The 22,205-nt window shown below is 41.2% G+C and overlaps 2 protein-coding genes across 6 annotated transcripts in view; both read right to left on the bottom strand.

Moving 5' to 3' along the window:
• The window catches only part of nlgn4xa (neuroligin 4 X-linked a), a 132,702-nt gene extending 129,125 nt beyond the window's left edge, over nt 1–3,577 (bottom strand). For both annotated transcript variants that reach the window (XM_054775984.1, XM_054775994.1), the window contains exon 1: nt 3,308–3,577. The gene's annotated coding sequence lies outside the window, so the exon portion shown is untranslated. The remainder of the gene's footprint in view (nt 1–3,307) is intronic.
• Nucleotides 3,578–10,503: 6,926 nt separating this feature from the next.
• The window catches only part of pudp (pseudouridine 5'-phosphatase), a 68,484-nt gene continuing 56,782 nt past the window's right edge, over nt 10,504–22,205 (bottom strand). The window contains exons 5-6 of one of the 4 annotated variants that reach the window (XM_054783982.1): nt 19,655–19,733; nt 10,504–11,548 (exon numbers count right to left, since the gene is read on the bottom strand). In XM_054783982.1, the coding sequence (XP_054639957.1) occupies nt 19,679–19,733 (55 nt within the window). In that variant the 3' untranslated portion in view covers nt 10,504–11,548; nt 19,655–19,678. Of the gene's footprint in view, nt 11,549–19,654; nt 19,734–22,205 lie in introns of those variants that run through there. The other 3 variants (XM_054783990.1, XR_008572198.1, XR_008572196.1) reach the window with 3 other exon arrangements.

The following is a 22,205-nucleotide window of genomic DNA, read 5'->3' as shown; positions in this document are numbered from 1 at the left end:
AAGCTTTGCTGCTGGACAAATGCAAGCGTTATTCTGCCTTATTTCCTGCCAACATTTCCTCGAGACTGCTTCAGAGGAGTTGGCTTGGGAAGTTTCATTTAGAAAGTATAATCGCAACTTGATGCTTTGAGCGCCATCTCAGATTTATGTCTAAATGGGCACCAATGTGTGATGGCTGCCTGCACTTTATTTGTACATTCTTTTCTCAACTGATTTAACATAACTAAAAGGAATATATACATACATTTATCCCCGGCCATGTTTGCAGTTCTGCAGTGTTTGATTAGATTACAGCGATGCATGTTATATTGGCAGTGACAGGAGCTTCACCCTGCATGCAGCAGAATGTGCAGCGTGCACAAACGTTGCACCAAATCCAGGGGGGCAATCGCAAACGACTGGACAGATGCAACACGCGGGGGTCAAATGTTTGTTGTTCTTTTTACAATTACATGCGCAATTCAGGAAGACGGGAGGCAGATGATTTAAAAACACGACCTGTAATCCATGCAATCGCTTTTTAACATAGATAAGCGACGTTTTAGGCTGTACTCCTTTCAGGTCAAGTAAGTTCTGAGTTATACCCGGCGTTGGGAGTAACGGCGTTAAAAATACAGTAATCCCTTGTTTATCGTGGTTAATTGGTTCCAGATCCGACCATGATAGGTGCATATAGACGTCTTTGGCAGTGAAATTAAGTGCATTTTTGCGAAAAGAGACACTTATTTTCATTGGGGTCTTTTTTTTGTTTGTTTTATTATGTTGTTTGTTTGTTTGTTTAATTAGTTTCCTTTAAAAGCTCTTGACATTCCAATTACTGTCACGATGGGAGGTTGCTGCTCTCAGACGCTCGACCCCCGGTATGCAGAGAAGCGGCGGCGAAGTGCAAAAATAAAAGTAATTTTGTTGCACAAGACAACAATAACAAAACCAAAGGTGACAGAGGAAAAGCTCTGTGTGAAAAATGATACAAAAATAATACAAGTCAGTCTAGGTGACAGCGCTGGTAAGGCAACACGGTTCATCAACGATGAAAATGACCAGCGCCGCGCATACGACGGCGCTGGTCTTTTAACCGTCACTGATTAGTATTGACCGCAGCTGTGCGGCCACCAGGCGTGGAGCGGCAGTACCTTCCGCCACACTGGAAGCACCGCTTGCCAGAATAATGGCGCAGGACAGGAAGTACACGCTCCTGTCCTGCGAAGCGTGACAATTACAACGTTAGATACTCTTAGAAATTAAAATGTATTGCTTTTGGTACAAATGGTTGTTTGTCTATATGTGCCCTGCGATTGGCTGGCGACCAGTCCAGGGTCTACCCCGCCTGTCGCCCGAAGTCAGCTGGGATAGGCTCCAGCATACCCCCGCGACCCTAATGAGGATGAAGCGGCATAGAAAATGGATGGATGGATGCTTTTGGTACGGTGCACTGACATTATTATGCCATATATTCTCATAACATTCATGAAAAAACAATTAAGTCTCAAAATTATGTTGACAATAATATCGTTTATTTGTCAATAATTTGTAGGACAACTATCGTCCAGCAAAATTCGCTATCGTGACAGGCCTACTCAGAGTTGAGTTTTAGCTTGGCATGGGTTACGGCGGCAACAGAAGACAAATACAGTAGCGGGTGTCATGGCTAGCGGTCGTGCCAATGAGAATGCGGAGCTTAAAAATCCTCTTCTTTGTTTCGGAACGCTTGGCCATCCGGGCGAAATTCATAAACAGACAACGGGAACACAAGCTGGAACTATTAATCCTGCGTTTCAACCAATCAGATACTTTACTTTACTACCAATAAAATAATCAAACACTTTCCTAAAGAAAATCACCCACGAATGGTGAAAAAACACCCATAAAAATGCCTATTTTTCACACACGGCTCGCTCCTCCCTCTCCAAACTCTCCTGCTAGCTTGACGTTGATGTTCTCCTCTGATTTTGGGTCAACATTTACAATAAAAATGACTGTTGCATGTGAATTGCAACATTTAAAGTACGCAAGTAAAGTCACTGTGTAGAAGTTGTTTTAATATATAACTCTCACTTTTGCCTCCCACAGCAGCTGTGGTGCGTGGAAGGACGGCCGAACAACGTGTGAAATCTCAAAGCTTAATGTTTACGTAAAAATAGTGGGCTTTTTTGTAACAGTGGTGCATGTATGCTGTACATATTACTTTTATGACGTACTGTATTGATAAATTATTACCCACTTGGGCCATTTTCCCCACAGAAAACACATCTCACTCACCCTATTTTCTGAGAAAAAATATATATATAATTTTTATCCAAAATCTGCAAATTGCGGGGTCACAAATGCTGAATCCCAAATGTCCATGGATTAAATGTATATTATTACATTTTTATTCATTTATTTTTAGTTTTACACAAAAGCTAAGCATTTTTATGTTTTTCCTTTTGCTCCCTCGCTGTACCAAAGATGAACCAAACCATGCAGGGTTTAGTTAGGGCAATTCCAAGGGCCCCAAAAAATAGAGGTGCGGTGTCAACAGCTGCGGACCGACATCCCAAATCAGACGTTCTCCTGAAATGCCCAAACTTTGGGATTGAACTGTGTCGTCTATCCTGCCTGCGCCCAAAATAAGACAGCTGGTGCATGGGATGATGTCATGTGAGGCCAACACGGATGAGACGCTGCCCTCCAAAATTCCAACACCTTCATTACGTTTCATGGCGTGGGGAGGGTGGTGGGGGGGTGGGGGGGATGCATGACAACACAGAGGAGACCATACTTATTCAAAGCCCCCACCCTAACCTCCTCCACCGCTCTTCTCACACTCACCACCATCTTGTGGTTGCTTGGCAAAGACAGTGATTGCAGAGGATGCCATCCTCTGATGCATTTTGATCACACACTTTTCGGGGGGAGAGGGGGGAGAGAGAGAGGGAAGAGGGGTTGGGGGGGTGACCGCGCTGTTGCGCTGGCCCACTTTAAACAGCCAGCCGCCCACACGCACGCGCACGTACCTGTGAGACCACACACACACAAATAACGCATGCGGGTGCCCACGTGATCTGACTTCTCAGCGCTGCCGTCATTAAAAAAAAAAAAAAAATCATTGAGCCGATGCGCAGGTTCTTCTCCAACACGGGGTCGGCACCCAAGTGCACCAAAATGAGTCAGAACAGCACAACATGTTCGTCAGTGTCAAAAAAATGTCAAACAGTCGGATTCTCGCTTTAAATACATTATTATGTCGTCACAAGTGCAGGAAGAAAAAAAGCGCCGAACATTTGGCGCTCCAAAACGGACCACAGCAGTATTTTCATACTCTTACCTCAGCCGTCTTAACTCCCGTCTGCAGGTCCAGACAAACGTGCACTTAAATCCACGTCCAATTGGTCGCTGCTGTTCATATCCGAAATGAGAAAGCGCGAGTGCGATGCTGCCTTAACAGCCCGACTCTACCTCCTGCGCGCGCGCGCGCGTGTGTGTGTGTGTGCGCGAGAGACAGACGAGAGATGCGGTATTATCACAGATGATGATGTTTCAATGAGTCACTGCAGACGCACGAGAAACTGTGCTGGATCCAGCAGTGGTGCCAGGCAGTGTATTGCTGGGACAAGATTAGTGATAAAGAAAGCAGGACTCGCTTGCTCTCTCACGTTCTGGCTTGTGATTGGACGCTACAGAGTGAAGTTTATTAAGACAGCAGCCAATGACATTGCTGGATTCTCTCAATCAGCCTTAACCAGCCACTGGGCGGGTAAAGCTTCATTATTCCCAAAGTATGAGGACCTGGAATACGGGTGCAGATAAGGGTGTCGTTCATGATATTATCAAATAAATATTCAATATCAAATAAATAGTGAAACTCAAGTCTTTGTCGAGTGTCCATGTGTTAGTGAACTCGTGTACTTGTGAATCAGTGAAATTCGAGTCTCTGTTGAGTAAGTAAATGAAGTCACTGCGTAGAAAAAATTTTTTATATGCAAGTTTCACTTTTGCCTCTCACAGCAAGTATGGTGCATTCAAGGACTGCCGAACAAAGTGTGAAATCTCAACGCTTGAGGATAATGCAAAACCTCGAGTCGAACACCCATGAGTCAGTAAAATTCCAGTCTTTGTTGAGTACCCGTGAATCATTGAAACTTGAGTCTTTGTTAAGCACCCATGAGTCGGTGAAACTCAAATCTTCATTGAGAATTTATGAATCAGTGAAACCTGTGTCTCTGTCGAGTACCCGTGAGTCAGTGAAACTCGAGTTTTTGTCAAGTACCAGTGATTCAGTAAAACTCCAGTCTTCTTCGCGTTCCTGTAAATCAGTGAAACTTAAGTCTTGTCGAGTACCCATGAGCAAGTGAAACTTGAGTCTTTGACAAGTATCCATGAATCAGTGAAATATGAGTCTGTGTTGAGCACTTGTGAATCAGGGAAACTTCATTCAGAAGTCACCACTGACACCTCATCTTCCTCGCCTTGTCAATTCTTTTAGCACGAGTTAGTTAGTGAAACTCGAGTCTTTGTCGAGCACCCGTGATGCAGCGAGGGTAGAAAGGAGAAAGAAGAGTTGATCTGAGGCAAGGACCCATTTTTCATGGGGGGTTAATACATTCAGACAAATGCAGTTAGAGTAACACTTGCACAATTAATGACATGTAACCTTGTTAAGAGAGATGAGTACTGAAGGACTCGTTCATGACTTGCACATCTCTAGTATGTAATCACTATGTATTGGTTACATTCTCATTTACTGATTTTTTTCAAAGTCTTTCTAAAATAGTAGCTCATCATGTTAAAAAGTCCAAATTGTCGTAACGTGAACTTGCACGGGGTCGCGTTTGATGGTCAGCTGTGCCGCATTGAAGACACAGGTGAACCCCGGAGCTGCGGATAGATGGATTTAGGATCTGGCCGCGTGCTTCCCGGCTGAATGAATAGACTGTCAGACGTACAGACTTACAGCAGCGCCTGGGGGGAGTGAGCCTTAAATACTTCACCTGCAACAAGCGTGCCCCTGATGATTTGGACAAACAGTGGCAGTAAGAGAAGAAGGCAGGGGTCTTTTCTCTCCTTGTGTATTTGGGTGCAGGTTATTCCCAGCGCCCCAGGGCCATAAAAAGATTCAAAAAGGCTGTAAAGCACAGGTGTCAGCAGTGCAGCCCACAGCTCGTATTTTATTAGCCCTCTGCATATTGTAAAAATAAAATGAATCCATTATTAGTGTGATATAATATTGAACATTACTCTAATTTGTCGCCGAACGCTAAGCTGTTTATGTTTTGTTCAGATAGTTTAGCATATACTGTATTGACCGAGATTGGACAGCATCCTGAATGTACAAAATGTATCTTTCAATTTTCTGGATGCGGCCCTCGGTGGGTTTGGACAGATGAACCACGGTGACAAGTAGTGATGAGTCTTTCACGAACTATCCGGCTCTTGGAGCTGGCTCTTTTAAGTGACAGAGTCGGCTCCATGTTTGTTATTCTTGTCTTTTTTTCCACTTAAAGCCACACATGATTGTCCAAAATGCGTGGTGTCATATCTGTTGACACAGTACAATCGTGATTAGACAATCAGGAGGGAGGGGGACACCATACTTAGAGGTTACACGCTGGAAAGTTGAGTAAAATAAGCAGCAGGAAACAAAAGCTGAGGCACTTTGTGTTTCTGAATGTCACTCTATACTAAAGACTGGCAAAAACTGTTGCCTGGGTACTGCTTTCACTGTTGCCAACTCGTCAGTAAGAAAGGTAGCTATTGGCTGTCCTAGAAGTCGCTAGACGACGCCATGGGCTAATTTGCATTTTATTTCCATATGATGTTGTAGCAGATACTGTAGGAGAAAAGCAGAACCTCATAGGAGAAACAAAAAAGTGAGTAAAAACACCTTAAGTACGTTCAGAACTACAAATAAACTTGATTCTGACTGAATTTAAAATTGGCCTTTACTTAATCAATATAAAATAGGTAAAAAATTAAAAAAAAGTCAAAATATTCTGAGAAAAAAGTCGTATCTTAATGAGAAAAAAAAATTGCACTTTTACGAGAATAAGCTTGTAATATTCTGAGGAAAAATAATGTTATTTTAGTGGCATTGATAAGAAATGTTAAGTAAAAAAATGTTTTTTTAAGGTCATATATAACAAAAAAAACTTTTGAATGAAGCTGTAATGTTTAGAAAATTAGGATGCAGAAAAAGTTATAATGTTACGAGAATAAAAGCAAGATATTATGGGACTAAAGTTATAATTATGAGAAGATGAGGAAGAAACCTGAAATACTGTAGTCGCAAAATAAAAAAAAACCCGTCAGAAATTAAAAAAAAATAATTAATTTCAAGAGAACAGAGTCAAAATATTCGGAGAAAAAAGTGGTGAAAGTAGTGAAAGATATAATGTTACGAAATGATGCATAAATGAAAACAACAGCTGTAATTTTACAATAATAAAGTTGAAATATCAAAACAAAGTCAGATTCTAATGAAAAAAAATCGCAATTTTACGAGAATAAACTTGTAATAGCATCATCATCATCAAAGTCGTACTATTATGAATAACAAAAAACAGTTAATAAAGTTGTAAATTCTGGAAAATTAGGTTGGGGAAAAACTTACAATGTTACGAGGATAAAGGCAAAATATTATGGAACTAAAGTCATAATTACGAAAAGAAAATGTACAAGAAGAAAGTGGAAATATATGGAAAAAATAAAATAATAGCATAAATTTAAAAAAAAATCTGTAATTTTACAAGAATAAAGTCAAAATATCAAGACAAAAGAAGTCATATTCTAATGAGAAAAAAGATGTAAATTAAAGTGAGAATATTATGAGAAATAAACAAAAGAAAATAAAGTTGTCACTTTTGGAAAATTAGTGTTGGGGGGAAAAGTTACAATACGGCAATAAAGACATAATACAAAAAAAAAATTAAGATAATTTCAGAAGAAAATTTAAACATTCGAAAAATAAAAAGAAAACAAAAAAAGACTAAAGTTCATACTAATAATTAATAAGTCTGTGACTTATGGTAATATCTCAATTTAAGCAACAAAAAAAATCGGAGGAACAGTTTAGGAGCCAAAAAAGCTGGTTCTTTTTCAGGAGCCGAGCCGAAAGAACCAGCTTCTTTTTGAAAAGCCGAAATTCCCATCATTAATGACACGTGTAATCAGGCGTGTGACACGTGAATGAGAAGACAAGGCAACTACTAGTATTGTCACAAACGCATGAAACATCTTATTTTAGAGATAGGATTGCAACAATTAGAACAAAGAGAAAAATGTCAGCCTTTGTTATTGTGGATTCAGATTTAAAGCTTTTTAAAAAGGCAGGATCACAAAACTGAGTCTAGTGTGTGTGTGTCAAAGTGTGTGTCAAAACTGACAGGGGTTCTTTTACAACGCAAATTTGGAAGGTGGTTTAAATGACAGCTGTGTGTGTCTGTGTGTGTGTGTGTGTGTGTCAGTCACATTCAGAAGAGCTTCACAAGTATAGTGATACCTTGGTTTCCAAACGATTTGGTTTTCGACAGACCTTTTGGAACAGATTAATAACAAAAACTGACCAACTGCATTGCATACACATGCAAGTGCACAACATAGGCAAGATATTAAATTACCAAAATGTCATAGGAAGTTAATAATGACAACCTTCATAGTAGAAATAAAATTCAAAGACTAAACATTTTTTTGGAGGTGCACATCTATGGAATTATCTTTGTGCCTTAACTTTGAGGTAGCAAAGGCAGCCCTATTGACATGCAATAATAACTGTTGTGTGCGCAGGTACGTCGCTGCAGGACTCTGTCACTCCCTCCTGCTCTCTCGCTCAACCTTTTTGCTAGCGCAAGGGGTTGGCGAGTCGGTGCACTAGTGTACCTCCTGCCGGGTTTTGGCGACTGGGCTCCATGCAGGGGCTTGCAGGTTGGTCGCTCTCCGGGAGGCGAGGGCACTGATGTCATACTACATTTTTTTCCCAGATGTTCTCTCAATCAACTGGCAAAGTCCCAAAGATAAACTACTGCCTCATGATCTATGGGTTGGTGACCCCTGACCTACAGTATGACAATGTTTAATCCAGGGGTGTTCAAACCTTTTCCACCGAGAGCCACATACTGAAAAAGACACAAAGTAGATATGCTAAGAAGTTATATATAATTCAAGAAAAAACTGCATCTCATCTTTGTGATGTAGGTGAAAAAGCCTATTATAAGTATACAGTACAGTTCAGCCTTTGCTTTTTTTTTATTTTGCAAATATTTTAATTTCTTCTTAATTAATCTTTGTATATTTTATTTGTGCAATATTATGACTTTGTTCCCATAATATTTTGACTTTATTCCCATAACGCTATAACTTTTCCCCAACCAAATTTTCCAAAAAATACAACTTGGTTTCTGATTATATTACAACTTAAAAAAAAACATTTATTTTTCTTTAATATCCCAACTCTATACCACTAAAATGACATTATTTTTCCTCTTAATATTACGAGTTTATTCTGATAAAATTGTGACTTTTTTCTTAATATTTTCTGTTTATTCTCATAAAATTCCCACAATTTTTTTTCCCATTTCTGATGTGTTTTTTTTTTAATTTTCCAACTATTTCAGCTTTCTTTATGCAAATTTCCTTCTCCTAAATATGACTTTATTCCCATAATATTTTGACTATATTCTCATTCTTGTAACACAACCTAATTTTGCAAAAACTACAACTCTATGTGGTGAATATTTCAACTTTATGCTATCAAATTTACGTTATTTCTCCTTATCTCGTCACGTTATTCTCATAAAATTCAGACTTTTTCTCGCTAGATTACAACTTTTTTCTCAATTTATTATGACTTTATGACTGCTGATTTAGTTTTCTTGTTGAATTATACTTTGAGAATGTGCCGCAAGCCAATAAAAAAAACAGCCATGGGCTGCAAATGTCCCCCGGGCCACACTATATATATACAAATCCATCCATCCATTTTCTATACCGCTTCTCCTCATTAGGGTCGCAGGGGTATGCTGGAGCCTATCCCAGCTGACTTCGGGCGAGAGGCGGAGTACACCCTGGACTGGTCGCCATGCAATCACAGGGCACATATAGACAAACAACCATTCACACTCACATTCATACCTATGGACTATTTAGAGTCGCCAATTAACCTAACATGCATGGTTTTGGAATGTGGGAGGAAACCGGAATACCCGGAGAAAACTCACGCACGCACGGGGAGAACATGCAAACTCCACACCGAGATGCCCGACGGCGATATCTACCCCTGTTGACTTGGGCCCCTTGGCACTGCATGTAAAGCTCGCGTTTGCTAACCTGGTCTTAAAGATGGAAAGTGGAGCGTCAAATTGGCACAGCGAAGTCCAACTTTTTTCACTTAAGGCAGTTGGCAAAAGAGAAACCGATCTTTCCCGAGAACGCACTTTTGCACTTTTGAACCGTCATCACATCCCAAGTGGATGACTGCAGCGCACTTTATTTTGGAGTCAGTCGGGCTTCTCTCTCTCAGTTCTGCAGCTCGTCTAAAATGCTGTGTTGCGCGTCTTTTAACTGGAGGACATAGCGGTACAATTACATCCATTCTGGCCTCGGCCCACTGGCTTCCTGTGCATTTTCCTGTTAATTTTTATTTGTTTTAACATCCTGAAATGGTCTTGCCCCGTCCTCTCCTCGAATCTATGTTGTCCTCGGCTATATACCCCTGGTAGGGTCTCCCAAGGCAAACCCGTCCTAGGTGATTCAAAAGACCCTATGAAGAAAAATGTAAAAAGATAACCCAACTCACCCAAACCCTGCAGCCAGGCCCGGGGAAAGCAGAGTCTGAGGACACAAACATAGACCTGTCCATCACTGTGGCTGTGGTATCTGAAGTAGTCTGTAGATTCCTCAGTGCTACGTCCCCAGGCGTGGATGAGAGTCGCCGTGAATTCCTTAAGGCTCTGAAAGTGGTGGGACTTTCTTGGTTGACACGTCTCCTCAGCATTGCAAGGAAGTTGGGAACCGTACCTCTAGATTGGCAGATTGGGGTGATGGTCCCGCTTTTCAAGAAGCGTGACCGAAGTGTGTGTTTGTGGGGTGGATGCGAGCATGTGGGAATCCACAGGCTCTGAATGATAATAACTCTTAACGTCCCTATAGCTAACCCCTAACCCTACAAAAAAAAAATAAATGATGTTTTGTTTTTCTGATATATGCAGTATTTAATCGTTATATACTATTAAAGTACAAAACATCGTCAATTAAACAAATACATAGAAAAATACAAATTAAAAAAAGTCATAACTGCTTTAAAATGCCATACAGCATAAGAAATCATACAAGACAATAATCAAATGCAGCAACGCAGCCTGTTGATAGTCAAAAAACATGCATATTTTAGCAAATCTTACATACTTTTTTGCTGAAATTAAACATTTTCAAGCATAAAAATGACCAAATAAACTAAAATACAAATGTAAGACATTCAGAAGGCGCATTCAAAGACTGTGATGATATGTAGTACTCTACACTGGTCAGTAGGTGTCACTGATGTTACACTGATGAGACAGTAGCCACCGTAGGATGTAAACGGATGGAACCGGAAGTAAAAAAAAAAAAAAAAACCTGGCACAAAAACAAGGAACTTTTTCAATGCTAACATGCGTGAGTCTCATCTATGTCTATGTAGTACTCTACACTGGTCACTAGGTGTCATTAAAGTTACTGTAATGTTCAGTGAGACACGCAAGCACCAGACTTGATTTCCGAAACAACAGCCTTTTATTGCAGGTTTAAATGATCTCACAACAGCCACAATAAATCCTAACACGGGCTACTGTTGCCGTCGTAACCCACGCCAAGCTAAAACTCAACTATGTACCGCCGACGTCACTCCCTGTCCTTTAGCGCCGGAACACATTTACAGCAACACCCATGAGCATGAGTCTTATTTATGTCTTATTTTATCATATTATGTCTACTATTTGGGTAATAGGTGTGTAAAGGTGACTTTGTGGTGTTATTTCATGTCTAGAGGGCTCTAATAATGTTAAAACCCGCATTTAGAAGTGTTGTAAACAGATCTGCTATGCTCTAACTACAAAAATATTCCATTTATTAATAAGGAATCCTACTTGGTGGAAATTCACTTAAAACAGTCGGGTCTGGAACCAATAAACCGCGATAAACAGGGGCTACTGTCTTGCTAAAAAACTCAATATTAGTCAGTCAACGTGAGTCCAAAACAAAACGCTGGCCGCCAAGCGATTGGGGTTGGTTTACAAGGTAGCAGACGCTAGCTTTTCCCTTTCTCTTGTCATGATGCTTCTTTGTTTGGCACAGCAAGTTTAAATCTTTGCAAGACAGGTTGACGGCTTCCTCAAATATACTCCTCGAGAGAGGACGGACCTCCGAATCCCTGGCAGCAAAACAATGACCCTGAACGCAATGCTTACCAGCAAATTTACAGATGACATCTCATTTCTGATCCTGGACCTCTCCCCGTGTAGCTCAAGTCCACCAGGCAGAGCCAGGTTAATATCCTGGTGGCCCCATCACTCCAATCACCTTTAGTCCTTGGGATTGCCTGTAGTACAGATGTGACAATTGCGAAAGAGTCGAATCTTTTGAACAACGCTTTTAAGTGAACAATGAGACTCTGAACAGTGCTAGGCAAGCTAAGTGTGTGTGTGTGTGTGTGTGTGGGGGGGGGGGGGGGGGGGGGGGGGGGTTGAGAGTTGAGTTTTAGTTAGGGATTACTGCGCCTGTTGGGAGAGCATTCAAGTCCGCAAAAAAAGCCTGTTGTTCCGTCAATCAAGTCTGGTGCTTGTGTGTCTCACCCAACATTACAGTAACATTACTGACACCTAGTGACCAATGTTTATGCTTGAAAACGCTTCATTTGGCAAAAATGACATCAAATTTGCTTCAATATGCATATCTTTGACTAATAATTCAACCACAAAACAGCACGATTTATTAATGAACATATTTTTGAAAACGTGTGATAGAGTGAAGAAATAGTGGTGTCTCTGTCGAAGCATAAGGATATGGCAGCACCTCATGGAATATTTACTGTGGAAACTGAAGACAAATCAAATTAGATATTCAAAGTTTCAAAATCATTCCCACCAACAGTGGATTTATTGGTTATTACTCTGGTCCAGCTCATGTCTTCTAACTGCTACCAGTGATTGTTTCTTTCATAAAAACTACGACAACAAGGAGTCAATATTCTGAAGAACTCTTTGAAAGGAGCGACTCCTCAAGATTCGAGCCCCCTTCAAAAAGTCACAAATCCTGTCTTGAGGACACGTTTTAGACAGAGGGCCCTGAGCCGGAGGATCCCATTGGCTGTCCATCAAGACACGGGACCATCCTTGGCCCGAACGAAGGTTGTTACTGGTGCAGAGTGCAGTCCAATAACCATCAGAGAGAAGGGCTTTAAGAGAAAAAAAACATCTTCAAAGGCTTTGTCTCCTTCAATGCTCCAAAATTGCCCGTTTGGAAGTCGCACGAGCGCACCAAACACGGGACATTAAACGCTGCAAGAAAGTTTTAACTTGTGATGAAAAAAAATGGAACCTTGACGGTCCTGATGGTTTCCAGCATTACTAGCATGACAAGCAGATCCCACCTGAGATGTTTTCCACACGGCACAGTGGAGGGGGCACCATCATTATCTGGGCAGCTTTTCCCTTCAATGGAACAATGGAACTTCAGGTTGTGCAGGGGCGTCAAACGGCGGTTGGCTATGTGGAGATGTTGCAGGGGGCATCCCTCAAGCCAAGCCATCATCAGCATCATCTACAGCGGGACCTTGAACACCACTGCTGCCTCCTCCGCTATTAGTTGTGCATTTTCTGCCGCGGATTCTACCGAGACTGCCGCTATTTCCGCGATTTTATACACCCCCCACCCTCACCATTAGCGATGTTTTGACCACCGTACATGCACCGTACATCTCACCCATTTCTCCTAATACATTTTAGGAGAAACATATGAGAAATATTTTTTATAAGACGAGAAACTAAAATGAGACTGAGATGCTTTGAGCAGTAAAATATTCCTCTGGGACGTCCTCTCCTGCCACCCCGAACACAGTGAAACTCAGAAATGTGCTGCTTGTGAACGTCACGGCTAGCAGACTCGCTACCACCAGCACACCAACTTCAAACTTATTCAACTCCTCAACTTTGCATAGAAACACGGCCACAAATGTTGCTCAGATTGAAGTTCCAGATGTCCGCCATCTCCTGGTGTAAAATAGTAACTACCTGAGGCATCGTATTTGTCTGTATGGCTTTTTCAATTCAGCAGTGTTGCTTGTCGCATTTGTGCGACTTTGGCGCTTAAAGGGCACTTTAATGCTTGTTTGCGATAAATTGCTTCCTCAAAACATTTTTTTTTTCTCACTCCCATTCTTTTTGCATTTTGAAGCTCTACTTAGCAACTCCTTAAGGTCCAGCAATGCAAAATCTAAATTCTTCCCAGTCTTTCAGCTGGTCTTCACATTTTGATCATTTGTGTATCTGCGGCCGTGTCCCTCTCCTGCTCGAGACACCCCATTCAATGTCCTTCCCCTACAGCTCACACTTGACAAAGTCGCCATCATGGCAGCGTCTCGACCGTGTAGCACAGATAAGAAGAGCGCGAGGTCGGGTCGCTACAATATTTTCCGCGACCCACCACCAGTTGAGAATCACTGTCCTATAGGACATAATTATATAATTAAATACATTGTGCATTCAAGTCCTTGTGCTAAGTGCTAGACTAATTAGCGTGGCTGCACTGAATTAGCCACTTCCTACATATGTTGGTGTCAGATCTGGGTCATATGAAGACGTCAGGAACTAGTGTGACTTTGTTCATTATAAATTAATAGAATAGCCTCGCAAGCTGTGAGGGCTTTTAGCTTCATGGCACGGCTTTCATAATCTCTCTCTCTCTCTCTCACAGACACACAGACAGTTGGAGCAGCTTTGAGAGAAACAAAACACAGAGTCTTCGACCTTGACATGTAAAAAGCAGGTCGTGCATGTCAGCACCGAGCTCACTGGCGACGGTCGCTGAGAGCCCATTAGCATCTGGCAGGCTGCGACCAACGCCGCACTTCTCACTGGCTGGTTTTAGGAATTGTGTTTAATCACATAAAATCATAAGCTGCATTAGTCTGTGTAATCACGCATGTCTCCGGGCCATGTGAGTCAGCAGACTGAGGAAACAAACTATGTCTAATGTTCATTAGAGCAGCATGAGACCTTCATCCGTTCGACGGCAAACGGCAAGGTGGGAGGCCACGCTTGCACAGCTGCCGTGCCGGATTACCATGGATTAGTTGTTATTTGTCTGAGGGCTCGCGTGATTGCTGATTGTGAAAGCGCCCACGCTAATAACTGGTCGGAATCTTGCAACAATCACCGAAATATGAGCTCTTATCTCCCAAACCGCTGTCTTCATTTCACCCAAGTAATGAAATGTCAATGAATCGGATGAATTTTAGCCTGGAAGTTAAACTGTTGGACCACCTGGATGCTACTTCCGCTAAATCAGGGGCCATTTGCGACACATTTGCTGTTTTTTTTCATTGGCTCGCGGCACATTCTAAAAATACAATTTAACAAGAAAACTAAAAAACAGAAAAATCCAGCAAAAATGGGAACATCAGCAGTCATTTCAGTAAAGTCAATAAAGTTTCAATAAAGTCAAAATATTAAGAGAAAAATGTTTATGAGAATAATAAAAATATAAAAATATAAAAATAAAAATATGATAGTATTTTATCATATAATATAATATTATGAGGAAAAATAACGTCATTTCAGTAGAATGTAAAGTTGAAATATTAAAGAAAATATATTGGTAAATGACTGCTTAGTAATATTGGAACATGTTTACAGCAACACACACGAGCATGAGTCTTATTTATATCTTATTTTCTCTTATTATGTCTACTATATTGGGTAATAGGAGTGCAAAGGTGACTATAGGGGTGTTATTTCATGTCTGGGGGACTCTACAAATGTTAAAAACTGTATTTAGAAGGCCGTAAACAGGTTTTCTATGCTCTAACCACGAAAATATTCAATTTATAAATAAGGGATCCTACTCCGTGGAAATTCACTTATTCCGGTCGGGTCTGGAACCAATTAATCGCAATAAACGAGGGATTACTGGAATGTATATTATCCGTGTTGTGAATTTAGAGACCCCCTGTACACTAACTCATGGCATCAAGCGGTTTGCCACATTTACAGAAATCTATTATTGTCATTATTCACCCTGCTGGGAAACTGATTCAATTAGCTAATGTGATGCAGATGGATGCAAGAGAAGCTGCAGCATCATTAAGGACAAATGAAGGGAAACAGAGACGAAGGGAAAAAGTCGCAATAATTCACAGATATGTGGTAAACGACACAGGGATGACTTCAGTTCCTAAGGCACCCTCTAATTACACCTGTTTTATTTTTAATATGGAAGAAATTATTCCAGGCATGCACTTAACACAAAGAATGTGTGTTGGATGCATCAAAATAAATAATAATAGGCCTGCATGTTGTTATATTGGATTAAAATGGTCGTCGGTGACCATTAGTGGTCAGTGGCACAACTTCTTTGAATACGTCTTCTACTTTACTTCATTTGGCCATTTTTATGCTGGAAAATACTTAATGTAGGGGGAAAATCTGTAAAAAATGTGCTTAAATATGCATGTTTTTTGACTAATTATAGGCCGTATTCAATCGCGAAACAGTAATGATTTCTTCATGAATACATTTTGGAAAAAATTTGCAAAATTTGAGGAGCAAAGTGTTGAGGGATTGCTGTACTTAAGTTTATTGGAGTTAACGTGACTTTAGACTGCTAGGTTGAAAGTTTACATATGGATATAACACTAGCTAGCACGGGCAAGCAAGCCTTTCATCCACGAGGAAAGGGCGTTCTGGGGTAGGTGTGCCTTATCTATTACATCATTTTCACCCACCGACCCGTTCCAGTCTGGGTGCAACTATTTATTAATCGACTTTTTTTTCAACCTGGCAAAAAAAAAAAAAATCCAGGAACCGTGTGCACAGGGCCTCCGTGAGCAACCATGAAAGTTGTCGACATGTTTGCGTCGCTGATCAATCGTGAACGCCGACGACTGAACAGAGATGGAGAGTGTTACGACCGTCCCTTTTATTGCAAATGTTCCCAAATGGGAGGACATCTGAAAACATCTGCCATCTGCCCCCTGAACGAGTCCTACGTGTAAAAAATGATGGCTATCCGTCCCTCGTCATTTTGTACTTCGAATTTCGTAGCTTCACTCAATCAGGGTTTTTGAAAATATATTAATTAACAAATCATACTTTGTCGTGGTTGAATACGGCTTATTATCAGTCAAATATATGCATATTTAAGCAAATTTTATGTCTTTTTTGCCTAAATTAATTATTTTCAAGCACAAAAATGGCTAAATGAACTAAAATACAAATATAAGGCATTCAGAAGACGCAGTCAAAGACGTTGTGATGATATGTAGTATTCTACATTGGTCACTAGGTGTCGGTAATGTTACATTGATGAGAAAATAGCCACTGCAGGAAGAACTGTCCAGAAAACAGAAGTAAAAAGGAGCAACAAGAAGGAACTCTTTATTTATATAGTCTATATTATGTATCTTATATGTGTTATTTTGCCTTATTATGTCTATTATATTGGTTAATAGGAGTATAAAGGTGACTAAAGGGCTGTTATTTCATATCTAGAGGGCTCTAATAATGTCATAAAACGTGTTTAGAAGGTGGTAAACAGGTTTTCTAGGCTCAAACTACCAAAATATTCCATTTAGAAAAAAAAACTAATCCTACTTTGCAGAAATTCATTTATGACGGTCGGCTCTGGAACTAATTAACCGCCATAAACGAGGGATTACTGTACTAAAAGCAAATCAAGGTTGCAGAGGGGCCGCGCGGTGGCCTAGTCGTTAGCACCTTGGCCACACAGTCAGGAGATCGAGAAAATCTGCGTTCGAATCTCCATTTGGGCATTTCTGTGTGGAGTTTGCATGTTCTCCCCGTGAGTGCGTGAGTTTTCTCTGGGTACTCCGGTTTCGTTCCACATTCCAGAAACATGGAAGGTATGTTAATTGATTACTCTAAATTGTCCATTGGTGTCTATATGTGCCATGTGATTGGCTGATGACCAGTCCAGGGTGTACCCCGACTCTCGCCTCAACTCAGCTGGGATACCTCCGTGACCCTAGTGAGGACAAGGGTCACAGAAAATGGATGGATGGATGGGTGATGCCAGGTGGTTTGGGAGGCATACCCGCAAGCGCTGTCGCCCTGACGCAGAAGCCTAAACCAAGCTTGAGAGTGCAGAGCTCTTTTGAGTTGAAAAGCAATTCCGGAAAAAAATATTTTTCATTACGAGAATTATGAAAAGGTGCAGTTTCCCATTTAGGAAGGGTTACAGACTCAGAGGGTGAACACGGAGGAAAAGTCCTCCTGTCATGAAAGTGACGAACCAATTGGGCCATGGATAACTAAGGATAAGGACCGATATACTGACGTATAACCTAAAATACTTCTAGAAAATCGGCTGTGTGTCCCAGTTTATCCTGGCAATGATGAATGAGAGTCCCTCCATAGAATTTAGCAGATTCCTTTTCAGAATTTCTGTGCTTTTATTGACTTGTGACCTGGTGATGGATGAAGCAAACATGAAGCAAAGGCTCGTGATGTAACTAAAGAAATGATTTTAAGGGAACTGTTTCTAGTCAATTCCATACAATTTCCATACAATTTCCGCACAGTCGCATTAGTTCCGTGTGTACAGTTTAAGCAGGACTTGCAGCCACGTCCAGTGAAGCTCAAAACAGAGCATCAGCAGCATTCAGCTGGCCGCCACATCCCATGTGAGTGACGTTCAGCAGCCCGGGCCAGTTCTCCCCCACCGAGAGACCATTTATGGGCATTGTGACTGGGAGAGGACATGCATAAAACAAGGCTGCACTCCGAGGATTTGTGTGCAGACTGGAAGCACAAAAAAATCACTGACACAGAAAAGCTGTTACGAAACAAGGAAGGGCAAGTGGAGAGGAGGCTGGACGCATGGAGGGTGACGGTTCACAAAGTGAAATGTCACAGAAGGTAAAGAGGGTTTATGACATATTGGGAAATTCTTAGACCCAAGTGTCTGTGTGCGTAGAAAATGTCATAACTAAGCTCGTAGGTTTCAAAAAATGACCTCTCCCATGCCCATCTATGCCTTTTATGAAAAATTGCCTTTTTAATGACGTCATAACAGTAATATGTGTCTCTAGAACACCTTTGAGAGCAGGTGCTCAAATGATTCATTTGGGGGTTTTATTAATAACATGAAAACCAGGGATCAATATTGTTTGGCTTCCGATTGTAGCGGTCCTTACATTAAAGCGGTAAAACACAACAAGGTGAAAATATACTCATCCAGCCTGAGTCTCGCAGCTGCAGTGCTAAACTTAGCTAACCCCGGTAGCTTCCATTCACGCTCCGTAACAGAGGAGCTACGGAGCCGAATATCCAACGTCCAAAGTGAAACTAACTTCCCCACGGTACACCGTGGACATGTCTGCATGGTGGTGTTGCGTTTCCTTCTTCTTGCGGGTGGTGGGAGTCGAGGGGCAACCAGCTTTGAGGCGTTTTACTGCAGCTACAATGTTGGAGTGTCGCTCAGAGTCACAAACGTTCTATGGCAACCGAATCGACCCGGAAGCCGATATTATCCGATCTTCAAAATACAGTACAGCCGCAGTTGATCCTGATCGTGAAGATCGAAACGGACATCCCGAATGAAAACACTTGCTCCGCTCACTACTCTTTAAAAAAAAAAATAGGGCTGTTAAAAATAGCACGTTAACGGCAGTAACTAATTTATTTCATTAATTACGTTAAATGTTTTTCGCGTAATCAATGCAGGCACATATTGTCGAGCCACACCTCTGTTATGACGGCAGAAGGAAGCATAGTGTCGTGTCCCGCCAGAGTCTGCCACTCCTTTCATTTTTTTTAGTAGGTGGCCGTCGCTGGAAAAAGTTTGGACACCCTGCTTTCGAAGGTAGCATGTTTTGTCTCCACAGCACATACAGCATTGATCCCTGCTTCATATGTTGTCCAAGCAAGCGCGAGTAACATTGTGTTCTTGTTTTTTATACCCAGCTGACATGCTTGCTGTGTTTTTATCAACTAATGCATTCCACTTCTGTGCGTCGCCAGCTCCGAGATGTAGCTCAATACGAGGACTGTCTTAATGTCGCATTATTTGAAATAAAACAGAGGAGGAATAGCTGGATGAAAAAAGAAAAACAGGCTGATGACAAATGTGAGACAATATATAGCTGTGGATTTGTCATTAGCCACCCAAGGAATCATACAGGTCCCGGTCGACCGGCTGTTGGATCCATTGGACGTTTTCCTGGAATGGCTTGATGAGTTTGGGGCTGCGATCAATACTCCCATCGCTCGCTGTCCCTGTGCAATTTCTCCCCTGCATCATCATTTACTTAAGCTTATATGTCTGTACATTATCCATGCGGTGTGAGCTTATCTAACGAGGTCAAGAAAAGCAGGTTTGTCTCTGGCAAGTGGAAGCCAGCATTTGGAAACTGCATCAAAGATACACAGAGCACCACCTCTGCATTAATGAGACAAAACAGCATCCTCACACAGCTCAAGATGAAAGAGACTTTTTAACCATTTGTCTTCAACAGGCAGTCGAGGCGTGGTGACATGGAAACCTTCCAGCTGAAACACAGGAAGGAAGGAAAGTGTTGAGGTAGAGACCCACGAATGCAGCATCTCGTGGTAAAAGGTCATTATTTTCATTCAAGCTAAAAATGATCAAATTATTTCAAACCAGGACTCTTGTGTTTGAAGTGATTGGTTATACCACAAACCAAGTGAAACACAAAAAGACATTTCTGAAATACATTGGATGTTCATGGTAATGTATTCCTTATTTGGACAGTACTCCCTCACCACTTTGCGCTTCAAAAATGTAAAAAAAAAAAAAAAATGCATATTTAATCAAATTTCATGTATTTTTTGCCTAAATTAAACATTTTCAAGCATAAAAATAACTAAAACCCAAATATAAGGCATTCTGAAGACGCATTCAAAGACGTTGTGATGAATGACAGACAGACAGACACTTTATTCATCTCCAAGAGAATCTCCAAGAGTCTGCAGCCACTGCAGGAAATACTGTGCAGAAACCCGAAGTTCAAAAAGGACAACAACAAGGAACTCTCCCAATATTAACGTGTGAGTCTATATTATGTCTCATGTCTTACTTTCTCTTCTTATAGCTATTATTCAGTAATCCAGGGGTGTCCAAACTTCTTCCACCAAGGGCTGCGTACTGAAAATCAAAAGATCGGTGAGCCACTTTGACATTTTTGATGTATTTTGTAATGTTGTAAAATGGCTATTTTTAAAATATATATTTAAAATATATACTGTTGTTAAAGACAAAGCTTTCTTTTATTATTAGATAATTAATTATGAGTATCAACATTTCAGCTTCCTCTATACATTTTACTTTTTTGTTCTGTTTTTCCCATTTTTTTGGTATAATTTTATTGCTACAATGCGAGCCAATGACAACAAGCTGCAGGCTGCAAAGGGCCGCACTTTGGACACCCCTGCAGCAACGCCACGTTTATCACTGTTAATTGGTTCTAGAACCGACTATAAGTGAATTTCCGCAGAGTAGGATTCCTTATTTATAAATGCAATATTTTCTTCTAAATACGTTTTTTTAACTGTTGTAGAAACAAATATTTCTTACGAAAAGAGAATGCATGAAATAAAGACAGGGAGTGTGCGCACTTTATTTATTTTGCGAAAGAGGTCAGACAACATACAGAAATATACAGCGTGCATGGCTGCAGTCTGCAAATGTCTGGCCCAGAGTGGGCTAAAGCTCTTATACCTCGTAGCATGCAAATGATTTACATTGTGAAAGAAAGGACACATTCTTGGTGCCACTCCGTCTACAGGGTAAGTCTAAACAACTTACATCCCAGGGAGACTTCCTGACTGCACGCCCATGTCATTCATGCGTGCAAATGAATTACATTGTGACAGAAAATAATCCCTTCCCCGATGCCCTTCTGTCTGTGGTATCAAAAGGTAATACCTTGGTGTCAACAGATGTTTTCAGGACCCCCCACTGGTACTTACTGGAGAAGTAGCCTCTGACAGATAGCCTGATTAAACAATGGCATCCTGGTGGATCCTTCAACTGCCGTAATTTAATTTACATGAAGAGACACCCTGTATCGAAACGTAACACTCAGCCCCCGGACAGTTTACAGACTCAAATAACATGTGACCGCCGTTATCTGTAAATTATACATTTTCCCACCACATTAACATTATTAGAGCCCTCTAGACATGAAATAACACCCCTATAGTCACCTTTACACTCTTATTACCCAATGTAGTAAACATAATAAGAGAAAATTAGTCATGCATGTGTGTGTTCCTACAAATGTGTTAGCTATGGAGACCTGAAAGAGAGGTGGACAGGAAGTGACGTTGGGTTTTAGCTTGGCGTGGGTTACAACGGCAATAAACCGTGTTTTTATTTGAGATTTTTATTACGGATTACAGTGGTACAGCGCGTTTTTCGGATAACATCCGAAAGTTTTGCTCAAATTTTGCGTTGGTTTACGTTCGCCCGCGTTCAAAATGGTGTGAGGTTTGTTCATGCCGCCACGCGCCCAAGACGAAATCATGCGATACTTGCACATAATTTGAAAAGTTAGCTCATGCGAACGAGACATGCTTTGATACGCAGCGCCCGCATTGTTTGCACACAGGTTGCGATGCTTTCAGAGATTTTACATTAACCAAATTTGACAGTTTTTTTGCTGAACATATTTGTCCAAGTGTGTCCACTACCACACTAGGGCTGAATCCCAATTCTACCCTTTAGTCCTCGTCTTACCCTATTGCTCCTAGTTTTTGGGCATTCACAAGAATCAAGTGGTGTCCCAATTCACCTTAAACCAAAGGGGAAGGGGTACGTGCCAAGGGGTATACACCCCTTGAAAACTAATGCAGTAGGCTACCACACTTGAAACAAAGGGGAAGGCAGAGCGCGAACACCCGCTGAGAAGACGGAAGCGCGGAGACCGAGAGAAACATATAAATTGGGTAGAATTGGGATTCAGCCTGAATCCAACGTCTCCGTTCCAGACGGCCATAATT

The sequence above is a fragment of the Dunckerocampus dactyliophorus genome, chromosome 1 (genome assembly GCF_027744805.1).
Source record: "Dunckerocampus dactyliophorus isolate RoL2022-P2 chromosome 1, RoL_Ddac_1.1, whole genome shotgun sequence".
Taxonomy (NCBI): Eukaryota; Metazoa; Chordata; class Actinopteri; order Syngnathiformes; family Syngnathidae; genus Dunckerocampus; species Dunckerocampus dactyliophorus.
Note: the sequence above shows the minus strand (reverse complement) of the source record. Positions and strands in the feature narration are given on the sequence as shown.